The 25,280-nt window shown below is 38.1% G+C and overlaps 1 protein-coding gene across 2 annotated transcripts in view; it reads right to left on the bottom strand.

Moving 5' to 3' along the window:
- The window catches only part of Vti1a (vesicle transport through interaction with t-SNAREs 1A), a 317,394-nt gene that overhangs the window by 110,277 nt on the left and 181,837 nt on the right, over positions 1-25,280 (bottom strand). Inside the window, exons 6-7 of one of the 2 annotated variants that reach the window (XM_013017749.1) lie at positions 22,607-22,677; positions 21,307-21,368 (exon numbers count right to left, since the gene is read on the bottom strand). In XM_013017749.1, the coding sequence (XP_012873203.1) occupies positions 21,307-21,368; positions 22,607-22,677 (133 nt within the window). Of the gene's footprint in view, positions 1-21,295; positions 21,369-22,606; positions 22,678-25,280 lie in introns of both variants that reach the window. The other variant, XM_013017750.1, reaches the window with a different exon arrangement.

Here is a 25,280-nt window from a genome sequence, read left to right as displayed (position 1 = left end):
TGGAGACCATGTGCTCCTTTAAAAAGTCCTACGTTGCTGGCAGCTATTTGGAATGTTTCAAGTGGTGCTGTTTTTGTTTTCTTGACCTTTTCTCTTGTTTATAAGTTTACCTGTTTTGGGGAGGGTAAATGGGGGCACAGAAATGGAGGGACAAAGAGTGAACAAATGCAGCATTGTTACTCACTAGACACTATGTTGAAAATGAACTAGGCAACTTGTGGGTTGGGGATGGGAGGGAAAACTTGGACAGAGCAAGGGAAGCGGTGACACTGTTCAAAAAGAAATGTACTCTTTTCCTGACTGATGTAATAGCTCCTCTGTGTTTACCTTTACAGTAACAATAATACATATATATATATATACATATATATATATATTTAAAACAATTAACTTTTCAGAGTAAGTAAGACATTGGGACAGAAATGCAAAATAGGTTGGCCAGTTTGGAAACAACCAGTGTTTTCATAAAATTAGACATGTTCTTCCTTTATGACTCAGCAAGCCAACTCCTAGTAATTTACACAATGAAAACTTGTCTGCAAAAATGCACTTACACAAATGTTCAAAACAGCATCATTTGTCTAAGAGCCTCAACCTAGAAGCAACCTATACGTTTATCAACTGGTGGTAAGTAGGAGATTATAGTTCACTCCATCCTGAAATATTAGTCAGAAGCTAAAAGGGATGAAAGATGAATACATGTACAAATATGGATGGATTTAAGAAGTTGTACTGTCAGTGGGAATAGTTTGTATGACAGATTACATATAGCAGTGAAACTGTAGAAGAAGTAAAAGCAGATGAGGCATTACATGGAGCAGGGTGGGGGAAGGGAACTGAGAACAAATGAAGCCAACACAACTTGTTAGAGGGAAGGAATTATTTTATATCTTGATGTGTCACAGTGGTACACAACTGTATGTGTTGCATATGGTTATCTAACTGTATACTTAAATGGGGGCAAATTTTATTTCATGTAAATAAATTTAAAAAACAAAATGACACTATGCAAATCCCAAAGGGAAAATTCTGCACGCTGCTGATGGCTCAAGGACTTCTAGTTTTCAACCTCTGGTTTCAGAAGAGAGATTCCATGTTAGCTGTCCCCAAAGCAAAACAAAACACGACAAGAGGTCATCCATCATCCTCCCCAGGCTGGGCTCAGGAAGACTGGCTAACCCTGCCTTATCTCTCTTTTTCCATTCTGTCACCTCTTCTACCAGATGTAAAATGCTCCCATGCTGCCCCCTGGCTGTCCAGTGTCCCCTGCTGGGGCACCTTCATCCACACCTTGTCCTCAGATCTTCTCTCCCAATCTGTCTCTCAATCTGTTAGTCCCCTCCCTACCTCCTTCACAATGTAGATTATGGCAGAGCCATTCCACTGGGTTAACAAATGACCACACGGATTACATGACAAAGCCTTCCTGATTTCTGGAAGACTCACACCAGAGCCCAAGTTCATTACTGCCTTCTAGTTAGAGAATACTTGGCAAAAAGAGGTGATTTCTGGGCCCTATCCTCAACACCCTTAGCACATACTGACTTGCCTAATTTGTTTATTTGCACACAGCCTCTCATCAATGCTATCTTCAAACACCATAAAGTTAACATATGCTAATGATCTGAATGAACAGGACAGAGCAGGACAAATAAATCTCTGAACTCGACTGTCTACACGCAATGTCTTTGATACTAGGCTGAGGAACTCTAAGACATGGGACAGGCAGCCCTTCAATCTGAAAAACAAAGAATGCCAACCACAGGCTGCTGGGTTTTTCTAAGCCTTTACAACTATCATTACAATCACTGGATTAAAAAAGGATTCTTCAAACTACAATATCAAATTGAGGTTAGAAGGGGTGCAAGTTACAATGTGAAGCTAAAAAATAAAAATAAAAGAGCTAGAATTTAAGATTCTGTTAATACTAGAAGCAAAGCCACATAAAGAAAAATCTCAATATATAATCATAAACTTAAAAAAGCAGGGAGGGGTTAAAGAGAATTGCAGGTATATAGCATTTATATATATATATTTCTTTTTTTTCATTCCTGTTAAAGATGTTTTCTTTTGTTTGACATAACTGTTTGTGTAAGAAATAAAAATCTATGGGTTGGGAAGGTGGCTCAGTGGTGGAGTGCTTGCCTTGCATACATGAGGCCCTGAGTTCGATTCCTCAGCACTACATAAGCAAAAAAAGCTGGAAGTGGTGCTGTAGCTCAAGTGGTAGAGCACTAGGCTTGCGCTTTAGAGCTGAGGGACAGCGCCCAGGCCCAGAGTTCAGGCCCAATGACTGATGAGAAAAAGGAAGAAAGGAAAGAAAGGGAAGGAAGGAAGGAAGGAAGGAAGGAAAGAAGGAAGGAAGGAAGGAAAGAAGGAAGGAAGGAAGGAAGGAAGATCTGAAGGAAAAGGATCACTGACTGATCCTGGCTAGAATGCAGTGCTTACCTGCCCCTCTCCCCCGCACGCGCGTGTGTATGTGCGTGTGTGCGTGTGTGTGTGTGTGTGTGTGTGTGTGTGTGTGTGTACTTCTTCCTCCTCCTAGATTTGAAAGCCTAGGTATTGTGAATTGCTGCTAGGTACCCCATGTCACCAATGGAGAGGTCTTCCTTCTCAGGCTGGCTGCATCTCCATTTTCAAATAGAAAGAATAAAAACCAAAGAATGTGGTGAACAAGGCAGGTATATGCTGACAAAGAAAAACTCCAGTGCCAGGGATGGATGATTTTCATTCTGATTTTTTTTTAAGTGGCAAATTGAGAAGACATATGGGTTAATACATGTTTCCCCAGAGCGCTTGAGTTAAAATTTTCAAGTCTTATTCCATCAGAATTGTTGCTGAAAAACAACATAAAAAAGAACAGAACACAATAAAACTGTAGCTGGTCCAGCCCAGTTTTATCAATTTAGTGAAGTGAACTTTGATTCTAGTCCATCTAGGCTTTCTGCTTTGGGGTGTCCTAAAATCCTTACTGCTCTAGCCTTGGTTCCCCTTTCTCCATACATTAACCCTATGCTCAACAAGCAACTGGGTGATGTGAGACTCAACAGAGCTGAGAGAACAGGTTACAGTAGGGACCCTATGGCATCTGGAGAGATAGTGAAGTGCACAGACCAGGAAAACAGGCCTCTGGGAATTGGCTCAGGATGATCCTATTCCCCTAGAGAAAAACCTGACCTTTCGGTGGACGTCTATTCTGTCTGTACACACAGCTTGTAATACCTTTCAGAATTCTTACAGAAACATGGTACTACTGGAAAGAGCCTGTGAGAGAAATCTATCAAAGGGCAACATGTAAACTATAGAGAACCAGGGACTCATATAGTATGTGCTTAACACAAAATACCAATGGTGAGAAAAAGAAGAACATAGGTTTTCAGGCCACTGTCATCTACATATGCTTTTATCCTCCTGATGGAGGGCAAAGATGGAAAGGAGGGAAGGAGATACAATCATGTGCTAGGAGGTGACCCATTAATCCTACTATTAATATGAGAACACCTGAAAACACAAGGTAAAAATCTGACTCCCTCATCTGAATTACTCACCAGTGTGCCCTGCAAGGTACTACCTTTTATCTTTGCCATGCTGTTCCTTCAGCTTGGAGTCCCCTGCTAACCCTCTCTGGGCAAGTCCTCCATCCTTCACTGGCCATTATAGAGTGATGTTGTCTATAAAACACATCTTGATTGCTCCAAGTTAGCAATCATTCTCCCAGCTCTGGAGCTGATTTTTTTTTAATCATCATTCCAGAATAGCATTTTCCCTGACTTATTCTCTCTCTTTGATTGGGATATAAGTTTCTTGGGGCAAAAAGGTGCTTTGCACATATTTGTGGAATGAATTACCATTTTTCCTAATAAGTGCTTCCCATTATAAGAGCCTTAATAGGGGGAAATCAGCTCTGTTGGCAGACTAAGCTTTCTCCAGGAGAGTAGTAGAGAAGGGAATAAGGACATGTGCTGGGATTCCTGGTCTGTGCAGGAGGGTATGTATAAGGTCGTGCTATGCATACAGTGGACTTGCCCATCTTCAAGATCCATCAGTAGACTCCATCAATGCATGCAGATGCAGTGGCTGATTCTGCCAGCAGAATTTGGAATGGCCCCTAAACCTGCTTAGCTATATTACTTAGAGAGACACTTAAACCTCAAAGAAGATTCATCTAAAGAAACTACACATGGGATTTCATTTTCCCTAAGGCTTCCATGCCCTGTGTCAGTAAATCATCAATAATTAAATAGCAACAGTTAAAACAAGACCACCCAGGCATACAGACCCAAGGGCTGAGCTACAGAAATGGTTTATATGGCCCCTTATTGAAGGTAATTATAAAAGATCTCCCACAATCTCCAGTTTAAGATGGTGCATGGCTCTTGATGCTGCATTTACTCAATTATGATGACTAAATATATTATTTATTCAATTATTAAATATATATCCAATTATTACAAATTTATTATTTAGCAAGTACTTAATACATGCAGTATTTATTTCATTACTATTCATGTTAAAAATGATTAAAGTTTACATGACTAAAATTTATATCACAAATTATCAGTTTGGAAGGATTTTCTACTAGTATAAAAATGAACTGAGCTGCAATTGAAGAGTTACACCTCCCACAAAATTGTCTATTAGACATAAAATACAAGGTCTGTGGTAACCAGAAATTAATAATCTCTTCCTCAGGTGTGCACGGTACAATTTAGGAAGTATTTGCACTATTGTATTCACACCCCCAACTTATTTCTTTTTATACTAAGTAAGAAACTAGAGTTTACAGTAAAACAATAAGTGGCTATTGGACAGGCACAGAGAAATATGGCAATGATGCAATGCATCCTGGGAACTGTGGCCTTCATTATTAGTGTGTCTATGTGTGGTGGTGAGTGGTAGAGATGACAGTTGTGTACATAGGGCTGAACATTTTTCTGCTTGAGTCAAGGGAGGGGAAGGGAGAAATCTCACTTCATTTCTAATAAGGACAGTCTGGAGACAAAGGGAACTGGGGCTGAGATAATCATTTAAAATACATCCTTTTGCAGATCCAAACAGAGGTACTGAAAAGTAACCAAACCAGAAACTTAAAAAAAAAAAAACATGAGCATGATGAAAAAATGAGCCCACAGAACTAGTATTCTACTTGTTTTATAGTAGAGAACAACTAGCACTCTAGGGAAAGGAAACAACATAGTAAAGATTCAGAGGAAACAAACAATTTTGAGAACATAGTAAGGAAACCAAGTGGTGAGTTTGAAGACTGGCATTCTCAATTTAAAACGTAAGAAGGTAGAGCCTTTATAAAGCAAAGGTAGAAAACTGTAAGGTAAAAACCTGTGGTACTTAAAGAAGATAAATATGTAAGAGATAAAGCAATGGGTTCAGAAAAATCAGCAAAAGAGTAATGACATGGCAGAATTCATACTCATACAATCACCAGTAAAGAACAGAAACAATGCTCCAAATAGTGGAATCAACAATGTTGGAGTTAAATTTAAAATGAAGAAAGAGACGCAAAAGATTAAAAAAAATGCCAAATATGGAAGATAAAAAATAAGAGTTCTGAAAATGTGAGAATCATTTTTGTTCCTGAAACTAGAAAATTTGAATCTGAAGAAATAATCCAAGACATGATGGATGAAAACTCTGATGGTAGAAAAAACCCTGAATTTGCAGATTTAAAGTGCTTGTGTTCTATGTAAATGGGTCAAAGACTTCATGCCTACAGTCACTCTGGATTGTTCATCTGCAATGATTTATATAACTAAATAAGTGGAACCTACCAACCCATTCACTAGAGTAGCATAGTCTAGTCTACTCTTTTGCTAATCTGTTTTATTGGGTGCTGAGGTTCTAATCCTGGGCCTTGTGCATGCTACACAAATGATCTACCACTGAGATATAGCCCCAACTTCTCTGCTAATCACAAACACTAATGGCCAGAAGATACCTATTCATTCCTAAGAAGGGTAGGATTTAAAAATCTTATACTGCCCAATATACATAGATTTATGTATGGATGTGTGCATGCACACATGTATGTCTCACAAATACAACCAGTATCAATTCCTATATATGAATCAGAATATATGTAAATAATATACTTTTCTTGAAAATAGATTTATGTATGGATGTGTGCATGCATACATGTATGTCTCACAAATACAACCAGTATCAATTCCTATATATGAATCAGAATATATCTAAAAAATATACTTTTCTTGAAAAAAAATCACTTGAAGACATATCCAAGCAGACTACAATACTAGAAAATTAAGAGATTAAGAATGAGGGAGTCATAAATGAAACAAGCAATTATTCTCTTCAAGGATGCCATGTGAGAACACAACAATCTATGAAGATATACAGCATCAATGTATAGCTCTAAGCTATAAGTTTAACATACAAAACATATTCCAGAAGCGAATATTGTACAACCACTGCAAACAGTAACTACAGTCTTTGATAGCACTGGAAAACACTTTCAACAGAATCTTAACACAAACAGCAGAATCTGGTCTTATATGTATTGCATATAAATAAAATAAGCAAGAAAAAGTTGGAATGAAATAAGTTGAACTTTTACCAGTGACTACGTTAGCCTCCATGATTATGAATAATTTTGTTCTAGCTTCCTTCTTCTACTTTAAATTAATTGGTTTTGAGAGTGGGTCCTCCTGCTCTACTCCCAAGAAATGGGGTTATGGGCATGTACCACCAAGCTCAGCCTATGGAAACTTAAAGTTACAATATTAAGAAAAGCAATATAAAATATTACATGAATCATGAATGAAAGGTGGGAGGAAATACAGATATTAAGGGAATAGTTTGTTTCAAGGTAAAGGGCTTAGAAAGAAAACTTCAAAAGATAATTAATATTATCATTTCTACTTTATGCTTCATAGGACAAAACATAATTTTAAAATAATGCTCCCAAATAAAACATGCCAATCATATCTTCAATAAGATGCTATTAAGGGACAAGATATCTTTTTCATTCAAGCAACTACTTTCTGCCCTGTTTCTCAGACTACTCAGGCTGACTTTATAACAACTTAGGCTGAACTCCCTGGGGTAAGGCCTTTTTATGTGTTACACTCTCTCCTTAGCACTTATCCCAACATTTGGGAAATCATCACTACTCAAGAAATACTTGGTCAACAAACAAATGACTGACAGAAGGAAAGATGATAATATATTTATAGGTACAACTTTTGGTAAAAAAAAAAAAAGGATGGTTTGCATTCACCTAATTGTTATAGCACTATCAATGCGGAAAGCTACAAGGATTCTGTTTCAAGAAATCTCATCATTCATCATAGATTACATGCTCCATAGAAATCCAGACTGAGCCAAAACCTGGTGCCATATTTTTATTTCTCTTCTTTCCATTTCAAAAGAAAAAGCTGTAGTTAATTCTAATTTTCCTGCGGGCAGAGGGAAGGGGGACTTTTTATGTGTGTGGAGAATGGTACACCCCCCAGCCATCTGAGGACAGTTCCTCCCAGGAACACCTGTTTGCTCCAATTGAAGCCTGTCCAAATTGAGTCCTGGGGATCAGGAGCTCGCTCTTCAAATGTCCCACTATTTTACAATATTTATTCCCCACCTGTCTGATGGCCGTGATAGCTTGGGACTGCTCCAGCCAGGGAAAGCTGTGACTTGGCCCCGGCATGACAGAGCTAACAGAGGCTTATGTCCACCCAGAATCTGGTCTGGATCCAGTCACCCTTCAGTTCAAAACTGCCTCTCCCCATCCCCCACCCCCACCTTACTCTACCACGTTCAGCCAAATTTCCTAAGGAGGAAGAGGTAAGCAATTTTTCATCTTTATACTAATATGATCTAAAAGCAGGTTGTGTCTTTCACTCTTAGATTATTAGTTGATTTATCAGTTTCCCCCTCATATTTAATATTCAGTATTTCAGTCATATTAAGTAGTGTCTGACACTAAAAGTAAGGATTAGTAAATTAATTTATCCAACAACAAAACCATTAAAATTCAGAAGGTAAAATGCAATAAAAGCTACCTTAAATGTATAATTTAATATGTAATTCAGGAAAGGAAAAGAAGATGCTCACATAAATTCCAGTTGTAATACTGAAATAATGTTTTTTAAAAAAATCTTAGCCATGAGAAAAACTGTACATTTGAAAAGCTTATATTAAGCCTTATAAAATAAGAGATCTTTTATCTTCTCCAGATCTATGAGCTTGAAACTACTTTATCTATGCAATTTCAAGGCACATAAAAACCCCAGTGAATAAATAAAATGTTCTTTTTTTCTCTATACAGAAGCTTTAAAAATTATTCATATAAATAGCTTGGCCTTGAACAAACAGATTAAAAGACATAAAGGCTAGAGCTTTAGATCATGTACACAGAATAGAAAAATGAATGTCTTTCTTTATTGGCTGGGCAAGTTTTCAACTAACTAAATTTCTGTAAGACCATTTGATGAGAAAGATTTAATTGGAATACATTAAAAACACAGTATTTTAAGTGACATACTCATCAAATAAATAATATACCAGAAGAAAACAATCTATGCTCTCTACTAACATCTTTGGTAGTTTTTGTGTGAATAATACATTACAGTATATATGGTTAACATGTACTGTTGTTTCATATGATTTTTTTTCAGATAATTTTAGCCAGGTATGCGGTCATTTTTCCCAATGTTTTTTAAACATATAGAAAAGCTTTTCATGATGGCTGACAATTCAAATGATTTAGGTGATTTCAACCTTTCTTATTTCCTTACAGAAAATCTTAAGTCCTACCACAACTGAAACAAACTTTCAGTAAGTTAAATTTAAAATAAGGTTAACTTTGAAGTTCTGGCATCTTGTTAACTTTATAAGCAAATAAGTTTTAAGTTGTGAGTTTCCTATGTATCATCAACACAGCTATAGAAATAAGGTCTTTCTAATCCTACCCCCAGCCAGCAAATTCTGCTGCTTGGGACCATTAACTTGAAGGTATCATGAAAAGGAAAATGCGTGTTCCATGTGTGGGTTCAGAACTGGGCAGGGTGGACATCCACCCACCTCCACTGGGAAGTTTTGTTTGCCATTTATGCTCCAGGAATTTTTCTTTCTGTCATCTCCTACAACATCAATCTTTCACTTATGCTCTAGCATGCATTACTACCTATTACTATATCCTAAACTATATAAACATAGAAGCCCAAGTTCAGTTTTGAGGTTTCTGTATCTCCGATAGCTAATACAGTTCCCTTTACACAGTCAAATACAAAAACATTTGCTATTGAGGAAGATGCTGGTACTGATACTGATAAGATTTTTATGCTAAAACCAGGGTACTGGTTACAAGTTATTCCTTATTTGGGTAGAACAACTGTGGGCAAGACTCACCTTCTTCAGGTCTCAATTATCTGTAACTGCTATGGTTTGAAAGTGTTCCTAAGAAGTTCATGTGCTAGAAATTGAATCCCCAAATTCATGTTAGTGTTATTTGCAGGTAGGGCCCTTGGCAGTCATGAAGAGAGGCTCTCAAAGTGGCATCAGTGGCTTTACAAAAAGAAGAGAGGCCACAGCTAGCAGAATGGCTGACTTGCCTGTGACACCCTCACCATTATGATGCAGAAAGAAGGCCCTCTGTAGATGCTGAGTGGATGCTGGCGCCATGTTCTTAGGAATTTTAGACTTCCCAAAGTGAAGCCAAATAAACTTCGATTATTTTTTAAGTTACCCCATCTTAATCAAGTATGTTGCTATAGTAACAGAGAATAGACAAACAATAATGTAAGGACAATGATGACATCAATTCAAAGGTTTATGGAGGTCATTTGAGCTGAAATAATCTGTATGTATGTGCTTTATAAACCAAAGGTCTTATATACATTTTAATTTTGTGACTGTCTTTAAGGATTCATTTTTTTCAGAAAAAGTTATTTCCTAAGGAAGGCATTCCTACATTTTTTCTTCATATTGAACTCTAATAGTTTCAAAAGGAATGCTTCTTTAACACCTGCACATTTCAAAGAAGCCAAACTTCTAAAGTAACTAGAAAATGGATACTATTCTACAATTATGGGGTAAATGACCATGGATTGTTTTGAACATTTTAAAGACATTTAATGGATATTTAATCATCAGAGAGATACCTATACTTAAATGCATTTCCATATCTTCAGAAAATGCCACTGGTTCTGAGATTCTATAAAGCTACCCCAGAAAATATAGTTTCATAAAAGCACTTGGGGCCTGATTCAGAAACCTTCACTTGTTTGAGACTTAAGACTGCAGGTTTGTCCCCATCCTAATGTCATTAAAGTTATCAGAAAGTAGAGTATCTTTCTCTTAGGTAACCAACAACTGTACAGAAAAATAGGGTGCTCTGCTTTCTTAATTTCAACTTTCTTCTTAAAGTTTTAGTCAAATGTACCATTCCGGCATTTTCCTCATTAACACAGTTATAAATCCCCATAAGTTTGCAAAAGAAAGTCAGTGGGATTCAAAAAGGATATCAGTTAAGAAAAAGTTATTCTTACTTTCCTATTACCTTCTACCTTGTCAAAAATGTTAGAAATAATTATGAAAAATGACAATAACCTCAGTGCTTGCAACTTAAAAAATATTTTAATTTCATTTTGGATATGAAATGTGTTTTTTAACAAACAGTGGGCTTTTTTTTGGCATAAAAGCACCAGAATTCTTTCTTAATACCTAGATGACAAAGTCTCAAGATATACACAGTTGTTTCTTATTATGGCTTCCCTGGGAAACATTTCTGGGAAGGCACAGTTCCCAGCCACTTACTTTGTTTACAACAGACAAAACTGCTTGTGTGGTATAAATAGGAGTCTGTCCTTAAATGCTGCTGAAAAATAAAATGCAACCATGAAAAGGAGCCATTTCCTGCCCTGAAGGTGGCTTAAAACATTCCTAGCTACTTTAGGAACAGCACCAAAGCATAAATAATAATTATCAATTGCCGCATAATAAAAGGCTAATTTTATAGAGAAAAACCCAAACAAATGAAAACAAGCCACGTATTCCAGAGATGCCCTAAAAATTGTCAGCATTTGGTTTCCTTACCCTGCAAGATGATGAAGCCCCGCTTTGTCCCCTGAGTTTGTGATGTATATCTATAACTCGTTGTTGTTTGTGCAGATAAGCCTCGCCTTGTCTCCCTAACTTGCACTTTCAAAAGCAGATTCACAGTTGTTTGACTTTTGATCTGGGTAGCAGCTAGCTCGACCACCTGCACTGTGCATGAGCTTTACTGAGCTCGCTTTGTCTATCTCATAACACAGCAAGCCTTTTAAAATGGATGTGTGAATACGCTAATTTACAATGTGCGCGTTCAAACAAAAAAATATGGTGGTGGTACTGGTGGTGGTGGTGCTGGTGGTAGTGCTGGTGGCAGCGGGTGCAGCAGAAGAAGGGGGAGACTTGTAAAGGGAGAAGCCCTAACCCTCGATTTATAAAGTTCAGCCATTGTTCACTGCTTCTGGCATTTAATGAAACAGATGTGAAAGGCCTCCCTCAACTTACAATGGAGCAGACAGTGGGGTAATAGTGCAGGGCCTGGAATTGTAAAATGTTGTTTGGTGATGGTATATGTTAATAAATAGCCATTTACAAGGGGGGCTGAGGGCTCCATTACTTGTTTATAAGGAAGGCCCTGGGCTCCTTGCTTCGAGTTAACAGCTCAAGGCTGCCTTCAAAGAAGGCATTGATGGTGAAGGTAAAGTGCTCCTGTCACACATTACAGAATGGCATGCATCCGGGAAAGAAAGGAAAATCATAAAAGAAGGGTAATTCAAGAATTAGGTCAAATTGTGGCTCACAGTCAAGAAAAATATAAGATGTCTTTCTATTGTGACTAAATAATGGACAAAAAATTCTTTCATTGTGAAGATACATATTTTACCTTTGAATGAACATGTTTGTGTATATCCAAAGTGCAACAGATAAACACCTGCTGGGGCTCACCTACATTATACCCATAGGGATCTGGATAGTAACTCTGAAACTATACTTACTCATTCTTCCAAAGATTTCTTGTGATGGAGGTGGAGGATTATTCAGTGATGAGGCCTGTAACATGGGAGTTACATGGCTTTGTGTGAAGTGTGAGGAGGTGCCTGGCCACAGGCAGCTTATAAGCAACAGAAGAAACTTGACTTCCTGGGCCTGCAAGGAAGTGCTCCCACAGAAATTGCTCCTTCCCCCTTAGGGCAGGAGTACTCTGCAGATTCATCATAGGCCTCTAGTAGCCATTGGATGAAAGGCTTCTACCCAGGGCCCAGTTAGGCAGCATGAGGGCTGTGCTGCGTCTCAACTGAAGTTTTTATTTAACAAAACAGTGGATCTTCTAAACTGACTGCTTTTCCTGCTTCACTTTCAAGTAGGCAATTTTCAACCTATCAATGAATCTATACAAAGATCTGTTCAAAGTCCATACTTCATGGGCACTAAAGTGAATTCCTTCATTTGGCTTTATTTATCTTCTGATTGTATTTTCTTTCTGGTTTATTTCAGCTGGTCGCATGATTCTGTAGGGAGCTGTACAAAAATCCTGCTTGGGGATGAGGTAGGGGAAAATGGTCTAGAAGACAATTACAACAAGTCAATGCAAAGTAGGTGGCATCAGTGCTTTATGAGAAATACAAACTGCTACAGAGGATTGGAGCAAGGGCATTTGTGTCTGAGAGGCTGAAGGGTTGGTGAGGAGGGTGAGATTTCACCTGAAATCCAGAGATGAAAGCTCAACTGGAATATTAGGAAGGTAACATCTGTCAATTTTGCTACCTCATATTCCCCTTTTCTGGTTCACTAGGTAGTGAACTCTGCTTTAGCCATTGTCAGGCCTTTGTCCATCCCCAGCAAGGGTCTCCTGTCTAGAGCATCAGATCATTGATTAATGGAATTTTTATCTAACCAGAGCACCAATCAGAATCAATATGACTCCATGCTATGACTTTGATGGAACTACTGGGAGGAAAAAAACTTGCTATATTCAATTTGTGTTCCTGAAAGACTGCTGTAACTTTGTTCCCACAAGGAGAAATACTGACAAAGAACAGAACCCCAGACAAGAGATCTGAGATCACAGATGGAAAGAGCAAGATCCAGTCCTGGTGACATTGTTTGAACTCTTAGATTCCATAATGTTTGAACTCACTCTACTCTTATTCTATTTAGTGACATTAAGCAATGTATGTCCTTTTTTGGTTTATAGTCAATTTGATCTGAGTTTCTGTCACGTGAGTCCAGAAGATTTTGGACAATGAGTTAGCAAATGGAGAGCATTTCAGGTAGGAGTAACAGATAAAGCAAAACAACAGAACTAGGGAAGAATCAAACTAGCATTGGCAATGCGAAGTAGTCCATTTTAGTGGGGGAGCTAGTGACTGCCTAGAAGCAGTGACAATCAACATGGTAAGAAGTTCACCTGGGGACCTGGAAGATGAGAGTGAACATACACTTATATTAGCAGGTGATAGGGAACCACAGAAGGATCCTAAGCAGAGTAGTTTTGTACTTTGGAAGATACATTGGCCAATCATATTTAGAAGGACCAAAGAGGGAACACGAGGCACAGACACCAACCTGTGGGCTCTCCTCCCTGAAGAGTCCAAATGAAAGAGGAAACACCTGAGCTGGGAGGATGTTATGCTCAGAGTGCCATTTTGAGAACTCGGGGGGTTGGGGGACATGGTCCTGGACACAATGAGAATGGTGGCTTTAATTATAGAAAGTGGGACTTTAGAAAAGAGTAAGATTCCATTTTTATGGTTATTAATTTTCGGAAAATTCTTAGGAAACTCTAGGAATGGGAAGAGAAAATTTAAAGTTGATCAACCTAACATAACTATCAATTAACACTTTGATTTGGGTGATGGCTCCCAGGGTTTTATTACTTTTTTTTGGTCAGTCGTGGGGCCTGAACTCTGGGCTTGTCCACTGTCCCTCAGCTATTTGGCTCAAGACTAGTGCTCTACCACTTGAGCCACAGTACCACTTCTGGCTTTTTCTGCTTATGTGGTGCTGAGGAATCGAACCCAGGGCCTCATGCATGTGAGGCAAGCGCTCTACCACTGAGCCACCTTCCCAGCCCCTTATTACTTTTTTTTTAAAGCACTGATGATCATGATGATAACCAACACTGATTGAGGCCTTATTAAGTAGCAGACACTGTTCTGTGAACTTTCTAGGTATCAACTCATTTAATTCTCATTATGAATTATGTCTACTATGAGAATTATTCTTAATTGTCATTAAAAATTTATGTGGCAAGGTCATCTGTCATCCCTGTGCTACAGTTGAGGAGACTGAGGCACAGAGCGGCCAGATTCTTTCCAAAAGTAACAGCAGAGCCAGTGTAGCTCTAGCACTTTTCTCCTATCCACAGGGCAGATGCCTCTCGATGCTTACAAAGAATGTCGTTTTGAATAATTAAACAAAACTAGGACTGTTTTCTCCAGTGGGGAGAAGGCCCCAGGCAATAGAGAGTTAGATATAAAAATAAAATTTCCTAACCATGATACTTGCCAAGCACTGTAGGTAAGGGGGATGTACACAGACTCTTGTTGTACACTGTTAGACTTTTATTGTTTTCTAGTTGATGCTCAAAAAAAAAATAAGACAACTCTAAAGGACACCTCAAGAACATAGCAGCTACAGCCCACAGCCTTCATTCAGTCTGTCCCAATTGAAGAGTTGTCCCAAACTGGTAGAGTTTGCTCATTGCCTGTAGGACAATTGCCTAAACAATCTAAAAGGTCGTCTGACCACTGTGAGGAGCCTGAAGCCCCACCGAAGGGGTGCAGTTCAACGCATCAGGAAATGCAGGCTCTAGAGGTACAGCCCAGTCATATCCACGAACAGTTCCCTGACTTCTTAAAACAAGGATGATAATTCCTGCCTTACTGAGTCATCAGGAAGGGAAAAGAAGTTAACCTATATCAAGTACCTGGCACTGTGCTTGCAGGCCAGAAGGAACCATGACATGGCAACAGTCGTTGGATTATTAAAGGGCCGAGCATAGTATGGACGCTGGATTTCTCAAATCAGTGACATAGGAGGCGAGGTAGAAACTGGCATGATTACTAGCGCTGAATATCCAAAATGTTTATTGCTCCATTACCTGTTTAGACTTGTTTAAAGAAATGGTTTTAGTACACAATTGTTTCACAGAAGAAATGGAATTATACAACAGCAGAAAGATGACTCAGCAGTTGGTTCTTATTTCATCACTGAGCAGTAAAAGCTGCTCTGATCTATAAACTGTAAACTAGCCTTTGGGAACCTTGTGTGGTATGTACAAAACAAGTTGAGCTCATATCCTACTTCTGCTCCTTTTGTTTGTTTGTTTATTTGGTACTGAGGACTGAACCAAGACAATGAGGATGCTAGGTAAGCGCTTTAACACTTGAGCTACATCCACAGCCCTTTTCATTTCCACAAGGTCTCACTTTGCCTGGGCTGGTCTTGAACTCATGATCCTCCTGCCGTGCACATAGCTGGGATTACAGGAATGGGCCACCTACACCAGGTTATAGCTCTTCCTATCCATGTGATTCCAGACAGGTTACTTCATTATATACGATCCTCTTCATTAGTGAAATGGGGAGGATGTTGCATCCTTCTCTTACTTGCTAAGGGTTAAATCAGATAATATGTGTGAAGTATGTCTAGGTCAGACATAGACTGGGGATTCACTCAGTGCAGCTGATGGAGTTATCCCTGACAGAGAGCTTCACATTCTGCACGCTTTTATCTGAAAGGAAAGTGAAATTTGTTTGTTTTTAAAGATGATGGTCTTCTATATTTCCCAGCCTGGTCTCAAACTAATGGTGTAAACAATCCTCCCAATTCAGTCTGTTAAATAGCTGGAACTACAGACACATGCCACTATGTTGAACAAAAATTATTAAGAAGCAGAAGAATGTTATTACAAAAATAATACCAGTAAGCCATACCAAGCTGTTCCTTGGTTTGGTAAAAGTATCACCTATGTTGGCCTTGAAGGATCACAGGATGAAGGCAATGAGTCAAGTATACAGTAGCAATTTAAACGATATAAAATGGACTAAGGTTTAAAAAATACTCTCTATGCATTCATATAGCTCAGATCATAAATCTGCTAAGTCCAAAGACTCTACAGCAAACCTAGTAATTTTAGTTTGAAAGAATAGGTACTTGATTAAAAGCTGAAAAATAGCTAAGAGGTGGAGATGTTGCTGCACTAATTCTAAGTCAGGGTTCATGTTCATCACAAGTAAGTAAAACAAGTCAAGACAGGAATGACATATACAGAGGGAAAAAAAATCCCTGAAAATACAAATGCAAGCCACTGTAAGAGAAGATACTCTTTTCAACACACAGAAATTACTAGCAAATTCCCAAGGACAATTTTCTCACAAGTCTTGAAAACTCTGTTGAATTTTAGACATTGTGATTAGAACAATTAAAATATAACAAAATGCTTTCTGAGCAAAATGTGTATGGGTGTGACATTTTATAGAAGCCTACAGTTCTAGTCATGGGTTATTTAAGAATCAGTCTATTGAAAGATGCATTTGTATAGATCACAGACATTGCACTGACATTTCTGGCCCTCTAACGCTCAGGAATCGTTCTACTGGTACATTACGTTTTCCAGATGTGTGGCCTGACCTCCTAACAAAGCAACGTGGCCGAATGCATTTATAACACCCATTTTTGTTTATATTACAGGTTTGTTACTAAAGACCTTTCCACAGCTCCACACAATAAAGAAGTTCTCATACTCATGTCAAGTCACTTTTGTATGATTTTGTATGTGTGGGCACAGTTGGGCAAATACATGCAAGTGTGGGAAAAGAAATTATTTGATATTTACCTCATCTTTCAGGAAAGAGATTTAAAGTATTATAGACCCATTTTTTTCTGTAGGCCTTTGTGAGCATATACAAATGTAGCTGATGTATAAAGTTGTAATATGGTCTCTAAATTTATGTCAGTGGATCTCAAATTATACCTTGGTTATGATCTCTAGGAATCTTGATGTTTCTAGGAAAACACACAATTACTGATCAATTATGAACTATAATTTACTTCTCCAGAGGTAAAAGGAAATAGAATTCTGATTTTTTTCTGACTAAAAATTTTGAAAACTTCCTCTTTTTATTTTTACAGATGGCTGTACTGTTTGGTCTCATTAAGACTTTTCAGTCAAAGAATAAATGTGAGTGCACTTTGCACACACACATGTGTACACACACATACATATAAAGAGAAACATTTAAGCCTCCCAGTGATACTCATAATACTTCAAGACAATTATAATAATCAAGTTTTGTGGAACCTCATGAAAAATCCATTTTTTAGCCCTAGTTACCATATGAATGACCATTTGTTTCAGAGCCATTTTCATTATTATCCAAATTCCACTTTATTTAAAGTCTGTCTACAGTCAGGAAATGAACGGTGTGTCCCTAGGTAGCCCTCCATCTATGTCAAGACAGAAGAAAAATGGCTTTCCAGAAAATCAGCTACAGATTCATCCTGATGTCACATTTTTACTATTATAATTTTGAATGGACCAATTTTCTCCTTTGTTTATTTTTCCTTCTGGTAATATAATGCAGTTACATGAAAAATCACTTTTTTGATTCATTTCTGTCAATATTTTCTGCAACTTTAGTTTCTTTTAATATTTCTCTTGTGTTAGAATTTTATAAATCCTCTCCCACTTCCCTAATTTTTCAAAATAAGTTGGTTTTGTAGCTATTTAAATAATATTTTCAATTGGTTGTATTCTTGCTATCCTTTTAAATGATTAACAAGGATGAATTACAGTTGAAGATTTTAGTAGCTTCTTGAGAATCAGATACTTTTGTAACTTCCCCTCAGCATATTTTAGGCACACATTCTCTCTATACTAAGGTACTCTGAAGGAAGGAATAAAGGGGGCTGCATTTCAGGATTCCTGGGCCTTTACCCTGGGATTAAATATTTACTGAGTAGATTAGTAAACTGAAGAAGAAAAGATGGGTCAATGAGAAGGAAGACTGGAGGGAGGAAAGTAGAGAGAGAGAAGGAAGGAAATAGATTTTTTAGCTTACTTGAAGTCAGTAAAAGGTTAAAAACAAAGGGTAGATGATTAGCAGTTTATAAACTTATCAGGATCTTATAAACTTTATTGCTTACTTATTCTGGCCAAACTCATAGCTTATCAAGTGGACACATACAGACCCTGGAGCAGATGGAACACTGGCTTCACCTGTCTTCACAACAGACTAGTCAGTATAAATAAAATGATTGAAATGGGTGGCTATGGCAAGTCATTTCTGTTCATTTTTTTGAAATGATGAAGATAAAAAGTTAGAAGTAGTCTATTAGCTTTAAGATAATTCTTTTGCTTTGTGATTACATTTATTCTCAGTCACACAGAATTTACCAAATGAAAATAAATATATTGTATGCAGATGAATACTTAACACTACACAGAAAAGACATGCATTCTTTTACCCATTTGTAAAAGGGGGTAGATGAATGTGTAGTCTCATATTACATTGTTTCTTAAAACCAGAAGCACCTGTTGGTGCACAACATAGCTATATGGTTTTAGTAAGAATAGGAGAAAAGAACATAGCTTCTCCATTTGAAATAAACCTTCCCAGTGCTAGGAACAAATGCCATGTGAATGGGCAGGATTTTAACAGAGCATGCAAAAACCAAAGCACTGAAGACTTTGGTACATAAACCCTAGTTTCATTTCTCAAAAGCATGTTTTTTGTTTGTTTGTTTTTTGCCTGTCCTGGGGCTTGAACCCAGGGCCTGTGTGCTGTCCCTGAGCTTCTTTTTGCTAAAGGCTAGCACTCTACCACTTTGAGCTACAGCGCCACTTCCAGCTTTTTCTGAGTAGTTTACTAGAGATGAGAAGTCTCACAGTCGTTCCTGACTGGGCTGGCTTTGAACCACAATCCTCTCAGATCTGTCTCCTGAGTAGCTTAGATTACAGGTGCAAGCCCACAGTGCCCAGCGAAGAGCCTGTTTTACTAGAGATAAACCCCTAAACAATAAAGTGGTTGGTAAACTTTGTTTTTTGCATTTTCCCAAGTCCAAAGTAAATTGTACATCATATAGGAGACTAATTAGAAATGAAACCCTAAATCACCACTATGTATTGTCCCCAGTTCAGTTAGAGTTGATTAAATGCTTAGGTATTGTAGTGATACCAACATCTCAGCCTAACAAAAACTACTGCCCCACTGACAAACACAGGTGGACCTAAGAGCTTCCTTGGTTCAGTTGTAGCAAGGTGCTGTCCACCTGGGGATTTTTATTCTTGTTTGTTCTCTAGATACATTCCCAAAGCAGATGACTCAGTGATTGACTGAGTCTGCCTACAAAGAGAAGCTCAAGTAGATTTCACCACAGTAATTTCCCTCGGCAGGCTTCTGAAGCCACCGTGTTAGTGTGATTTCCCACAGAAAGCCCAGTCAAAGGTTGCAGAAGTTGTTTGTGCTTTACCCTCTCTAAATGATTTGCAAATTTATTCAAACACAATATGAGGGGATGCTTTATATTCTGAAATAACTGTCTGCAGTGTCCTGCACTAAGGGCGAGGTACATCAAGCAGAAATAGGGACAGAAATACACTGGTTTAGAAACCCATAAATCCTTATTTGAATCTGCCAACCTGAAAGCCATGCAGAGCTGGAATAAACTATTTTCCCTAAATGTTACATCTGATTAAGCCATACCATTAAATGACAGCTGAACTTTAACATTAATATGATATTATTTAAATAACCACATGATTTTTTTACACTAAAAATGATGAATGATTTCTGGACAGCTCAATTGACGTAAAGCAAGGGGACTCTTTAATAAGATTTGACAAAATGGAGACATATGCAGAATATTCGTTACAGCTCACATAGCAGGGGCCTTCCAGAGAAGCAGTAAAAGGATTGCTGCTTGCTTGCTTGCTCTTTTCTTTCTTTCTTTCTTTCTTTCTTTTTTCTTTCTTTCTTTCTTCCTTTCTCTTTCTCCTTCCTCCCTCCCTTCTTTCCTTTCCCTTTTCCTTTCTCTTTCCTTTCCTTCCCTCCCTCCCACCCTCCCTCCCCTTCTCTCTCTTTCTCTCTGTCTGTCTTTAGGCACTGAAGCATTTCTTTCAATTGCCAGCGTCTTTCTCTGTGGATTTTGAGTTTTTCTTTGGTTATTTATATATTACTGTTAACCACAGAATTTGATGGTTTATGGTTTGGAGTTGGGAAAAGTATATAGGCAGTGAAGACATTTGGATGCCAGTGTCTGGGAGTGTGAGAGACTCACTGCTGACATTTACAGACTGATGAGAGAAATTGTATTAGCCCTGAAGATAGAACTATATGTTTACATGGTTCTTATGCTATTAATCTCTAACACATCAAATATGGTGCTAGTAAGTTACTGTAAATATGATAAATGATCAGAGGGCTTTAGTAGTTTCTGCATAGCTGTCTCTATAGTATCAACTACAGAACTAGTCTGAGCTATAAGAACTGGTATTAACTATGAGAAGCTTTATAGGAAAAACTATCAAGCTTGGCCATAGCATTTTTTTCTTTCTTTAAAATTTCAGTGAAGCTATTCTAGTGCAATTCTCAATGTTCCTCATTGCCTTGTCTACCCACAGTTCCAAGCTACCATGTTGATGCTAGATGATTCTCTTACCTGGTAGATTCAGAGTGGAAAATCATTCTGTGCTGAGTACATGAATTTAGAATACCACTGCCCTTCTTCACTTAGCTTTTTACATGCTCCCAGATATTGTCATCAATCAAAGTTCACTCATACATAGACAACATGAACCACATATGCATTCAGATGATTCCAACAATCTTGACAATTTATAAATCATTTTTCAGTACTTACATTAAAAGAAAAGTTCCCCAGACAGTATTCCTTACAGTCATGAAAACAAGGTAAGAGAGGAGAGCAAGCTGATACTGAGTGTGCTTTGGATGACGGCAGGCCCCCACTCCTTCCATCAAAACAGAAAGTCAGTCAGGCTGCTCCTGCCACGGGCCTTCCTCAGGCTATGAAAAAATGCTTCTTGTCTAACCCTAATTTTTTCCATAGCTTTAGGTAATCCCCCTAGCTCAAGCCTTCTCTCTAATCTGAATTTGTCTGTCCAAAAAAGAGTTAAAATCAGTGCTCTGTTAGTTCAAAAGGGTCTTGACACAGGGACAAAGAGCAGAAGCTCTCAAGCCTGTAAAATTCCCCACTGCAAATGGATGAAAAACTCTTAAGGAGAGAGAAAGCGGGAGAAGATTGTCCCTACCTTGCTCTTACCTTCTCAACATCCCCGTCAGAATCCTGGAGCTTTTCCCCAAGTTGGCATCTGTTTCCCGAAGCTGGGAGGAAACAAGCAGTATTTAAATAAGACTTTGTACGACTAGATTAGTTTTAAAGTGCATGCAAACAAAGATTTTATTTCATGATTAAAAAAAAGCTGCACAATAAGGTGGTTCATGCCTGTAATCCTAGCTACTCAAGGAGGCTGAGATCTAAGGATCGTGGTTCAAAGCCTGCCTGGGAGTAAAGTCTGTGAGACTCTTATCTCTAGTTAACCACCAAAAAAAAATCACAGTGTGCTTTGCCTAAAGTAGTAGAGCACTAGACTTGAGCAAAAAAAGCTCAGGGACAGTGTGCAAAAAAAAGAAAAAAAAGCCAAAAAAATAAAGCCAAACAATAAAAAATGCTTATATACACAAACATAAATATATTTCTTTTTCTTCTTTTTGTACTGGTCCTGGGGTTTAAACTCAGGGCCTGGGTACTGTACCTGAGTATTTTTGCTTAAGGCTAGTGCTCTACCACTTAAGCCATAGCTCCATTTCCAGCTTTTTTGGTCATCAACTGGAGATAAGAGTCTCATAGACTATTCCGCCTGGTATGGCTAGAAACAGATCCTCAGCTCTAGGCCTCTTGAGTAGCTAGGATTACAGGCATGAGCTACTGGTGCCTGGCTTAATATATTTATTTCTGACATAAACTTTGGAAATTCTTAGATCCAGGAAATGAGAGCAAGAGATAATCTCAGGTACTTAAAAATGGTTACTTGAACTGGATATAAAAGTAAATGTCTCATAAACTGACCAAATTTAACATTCATCTTACCATATCACTCTTGGGTCATACAAAATTATCAAGATTAGCAGATAACTGTGGGCAACCAAGGAGAAGAATGATTTCATGGGCCTTACATGGCCCAATGGCTGGAGGATCTGATCCCGTTAAAGATATGAATGTGCAAAGTCCTTACACTGAAATGGGAATGAAAGGAGGAGGAATGGGGCAGCAGTGCTTTTTTTAGACTTCATTCTGAAGGAGTTACATGCTCCAGCACTGCCCCCAGTCATGCTAGTCTCAGCTATGGAGCTAAATAAAATACACATGTGGGACCTTCTGAGGTTCATCTCATACCCTTTCTTTCCTTCTTCAGAGGTGGTATGCCCCTCGTTCACCCTAGACATTATAAGCATATACACTTCCATCTATGTTGCCATATGTCTGCGTGTTACGGTGACCTTTGCTTTTACGTCTTCTCATGTACTGAGTACGTGAAACGGTGTTGTCACTTAAAACTTACTCTTTCACGTGCTCGCTGTATCTTTTCTCTGTCATGACTGAGGTTTTCCAACATCTCTTGGCCAATTTGCTCTATGGAAAAAAAAAATCAGAGTTAGGAATGACTTGGGATGCATGTGAGAATGATCAACAGGTACCAAAATGACAATGAACACAGAAGTAAGGTCAGACACATTTTACTCCATGTATTTGTAAAATACAGATGGCAATAGATAAACTTACTTATGATAAAATATATTTTATGATCCAATCTACAGAATGTAACCAACATGGCAGTACTGATTGAGTGGCAATGTGACTTGCCCAGGGCCATTCTTCACCAAAGATGGAGGAAAGCCCAGACACAATGGTTTATTGCTTTGTCAGCATGGAATGGAGCCTTTGCTTTTTACAACTGAAGAGTAATGTTGACGATCTTGTGCCACTTTCCTTCCTTCATTATGGCATGAGTTAATGTTCACTTGGAACAATTCTGACTGCATCGTGTTCCCCATGTACAGGAAACCCTCATAATCTCATCCACATAGATATTGATAGTGGAACTATCTTTAGGGTCACACTCTGGAGATTCTTGAGCCAAGTCAAGGTGAGGTATATTCTTAAGGAGTTGAGGAGAGTTCCAACTGACCATAGTGTTTTACCCTGGAACTTATACTAGTACAGGCAGCTTTGGCATCCATTAAAAAGCCACACTGCTGACTCCAAATAAAGATACCCCTGCCCTGAATGTCTCATTTGATTGACACTGGGCAATCTCTTTGACTACAGACCTTTTTTTTTTTTTGGTCTGGTTGTGGGGCCTGAACTCTGGGCCTGGACACTGTCCCTCAGCTCTTCAGCTCAAGGCTAGTGCTCTACCACTTGAGGCACAGCGCCACTTCCGGCGTTTTTCTTTTTGCTTATGTGGTGCTGAGGAATCGAACCCAGGGTCTCAGGCATGCAAGGCAAGCGCTCTATCACTGAGCCACTTTCCCAGCCCTGACTACAGACCTTTTATAAGACAGTAGGTATGTTCTGATCTTACAAATATCCAACTGCCGTAAATAATTTCTTTTGGACCCATTCTCTATTATCTGGGAGAAGGCTTATACTATAAAAGAATGGCAATTTATGTGATTACCTTATTTTCTATCTCTCTCATGTTTTCTCCTTTTCCCTCCCTTGTATTGTCTCCTTTTTTTTCTTTTGGTTTTGTGACATGGTCTTGCTATGTAGCCTAGCATGCCATAAACTCACGATCCTCCTGTTTTAACCTCTCTAGAGCAGGTTCACAGGTATGTGTTACTATACCAGGCTATATCCTCACTTATAACAATAACCATCTCTGGATTATATATTTATATACATGTACAACAAGCACCGAGTGTAATAGTAAATAATTTAATCAAGACATTAAGAAATCACCATGGTGTTTACTTTGGCTCATGTATTCATACTGATATACTGTGGAACAACGATTAGGCCAACTGAGAACTTCAGCTGAGAACTTCTATAACTTAGCTTGAGCTGAAATCCCAGTGCAAACACTGACTGATTGTGGCCTCACATCAGTCAGCCACTTTTCTGTGACTCTATTTCTTAATCTCTAGAATGGGAATAAGAAGGATAGTAGCACATAATAGTGCTGTTTGTATAATTCAATAAAATAATCAAGGGAATGTGTTCAGTGCAGAGACTGGTTCATAACAATAAGCATTTATTGGAACATTGACTGATTCATCAAAAACAATCAATAGGCTGTTAGAACTTGGACACTGCTCCTGTCATACTTCTGTCAGAGCCCATGTGAACTGCAATTTTAGTCCTACCTTTGTCAAACTATGCCCTATCAAATGAGCTAACCCAAGTGAAAATGTGGATGCTTTGGGTACCACACAAATGTATGGTGGTGTAAGATCAGAGAATTCATCAGATAATCACAGAATCTTTGCTCTGTGCCAACGATATGCCCAGGATCCAGATCTGTCATTTGCACTCACAGGACTTCCATACTACTATGAAGATTGAGCCAAGGTACGTGATTTAGCCAAGTTTATATTACTTTCATGATAGAAAACTTAGCTAATTTTTTTTTACATGTCATGTAACGCTACCACAAATAGTTTTGGCACTATACAATTCTGGAAATTCTTTTCCAGTATAATATCCTCTTAGTAAAGTACCTCTTCTTAGATTTATGTTAGCTTTTTAAATATTAACCTCATACAAGTTATCCTTAAGGTAGAGTTGTGTAGGATATCTGGTTTCCAGTAGAGGCATCACTAAAATAGAAGATTAAAAAGATGAAGGAGACAGGTGGTGTTGAACAGTTTTCTTTTATTCCCCCCAATAATTACAATATTCAATCATGTCATACTATTTTTTATTATATTGAATTTCTTTAATCAATGTAAAATAGCAACTTAAAATCTATTTAAACTAATATGTATGAGATCACAATATTGTCATTATTCAGCAAAATACTGTTTATGAAATATTTCTTCCTCTTAAGAGTGATGGGTATTATAACATGTAAATTTAAATAAATAGAAAATAGGTTATTATTATTGTGTCTTTGGCCAGTATAGTATCTCAAGTATTTGTGGAAAGAATGAAGAAATAAGAAAATAAAATAAAGAAAATAAACAAAGTAGTGGCACTGTGGCTCAAGCAGTGGAGAGCTCGCCTTGAGCTGA

Source organism: Dipodomys ordii, unplaced genomic scaffold, assembly GCF_000151885.1.
Source record: "Dipodomys ordii isolate 6190 unplaced genomic scaffold, Dord_2.0 Scaffold36, whole genome shotgun sequence".
Lineage (NCBI taxonomy): Eukaryota > Metazoa > Chordata > Mammalia > Rodentia > Heteromyidae > Dipodomys > Dipodomys ordii.
The sequence above is the reverse complement of the archived record's forward strand: the minus strand, read 5'-3'. Positions and strand labels throughout refer to the sequence as shown.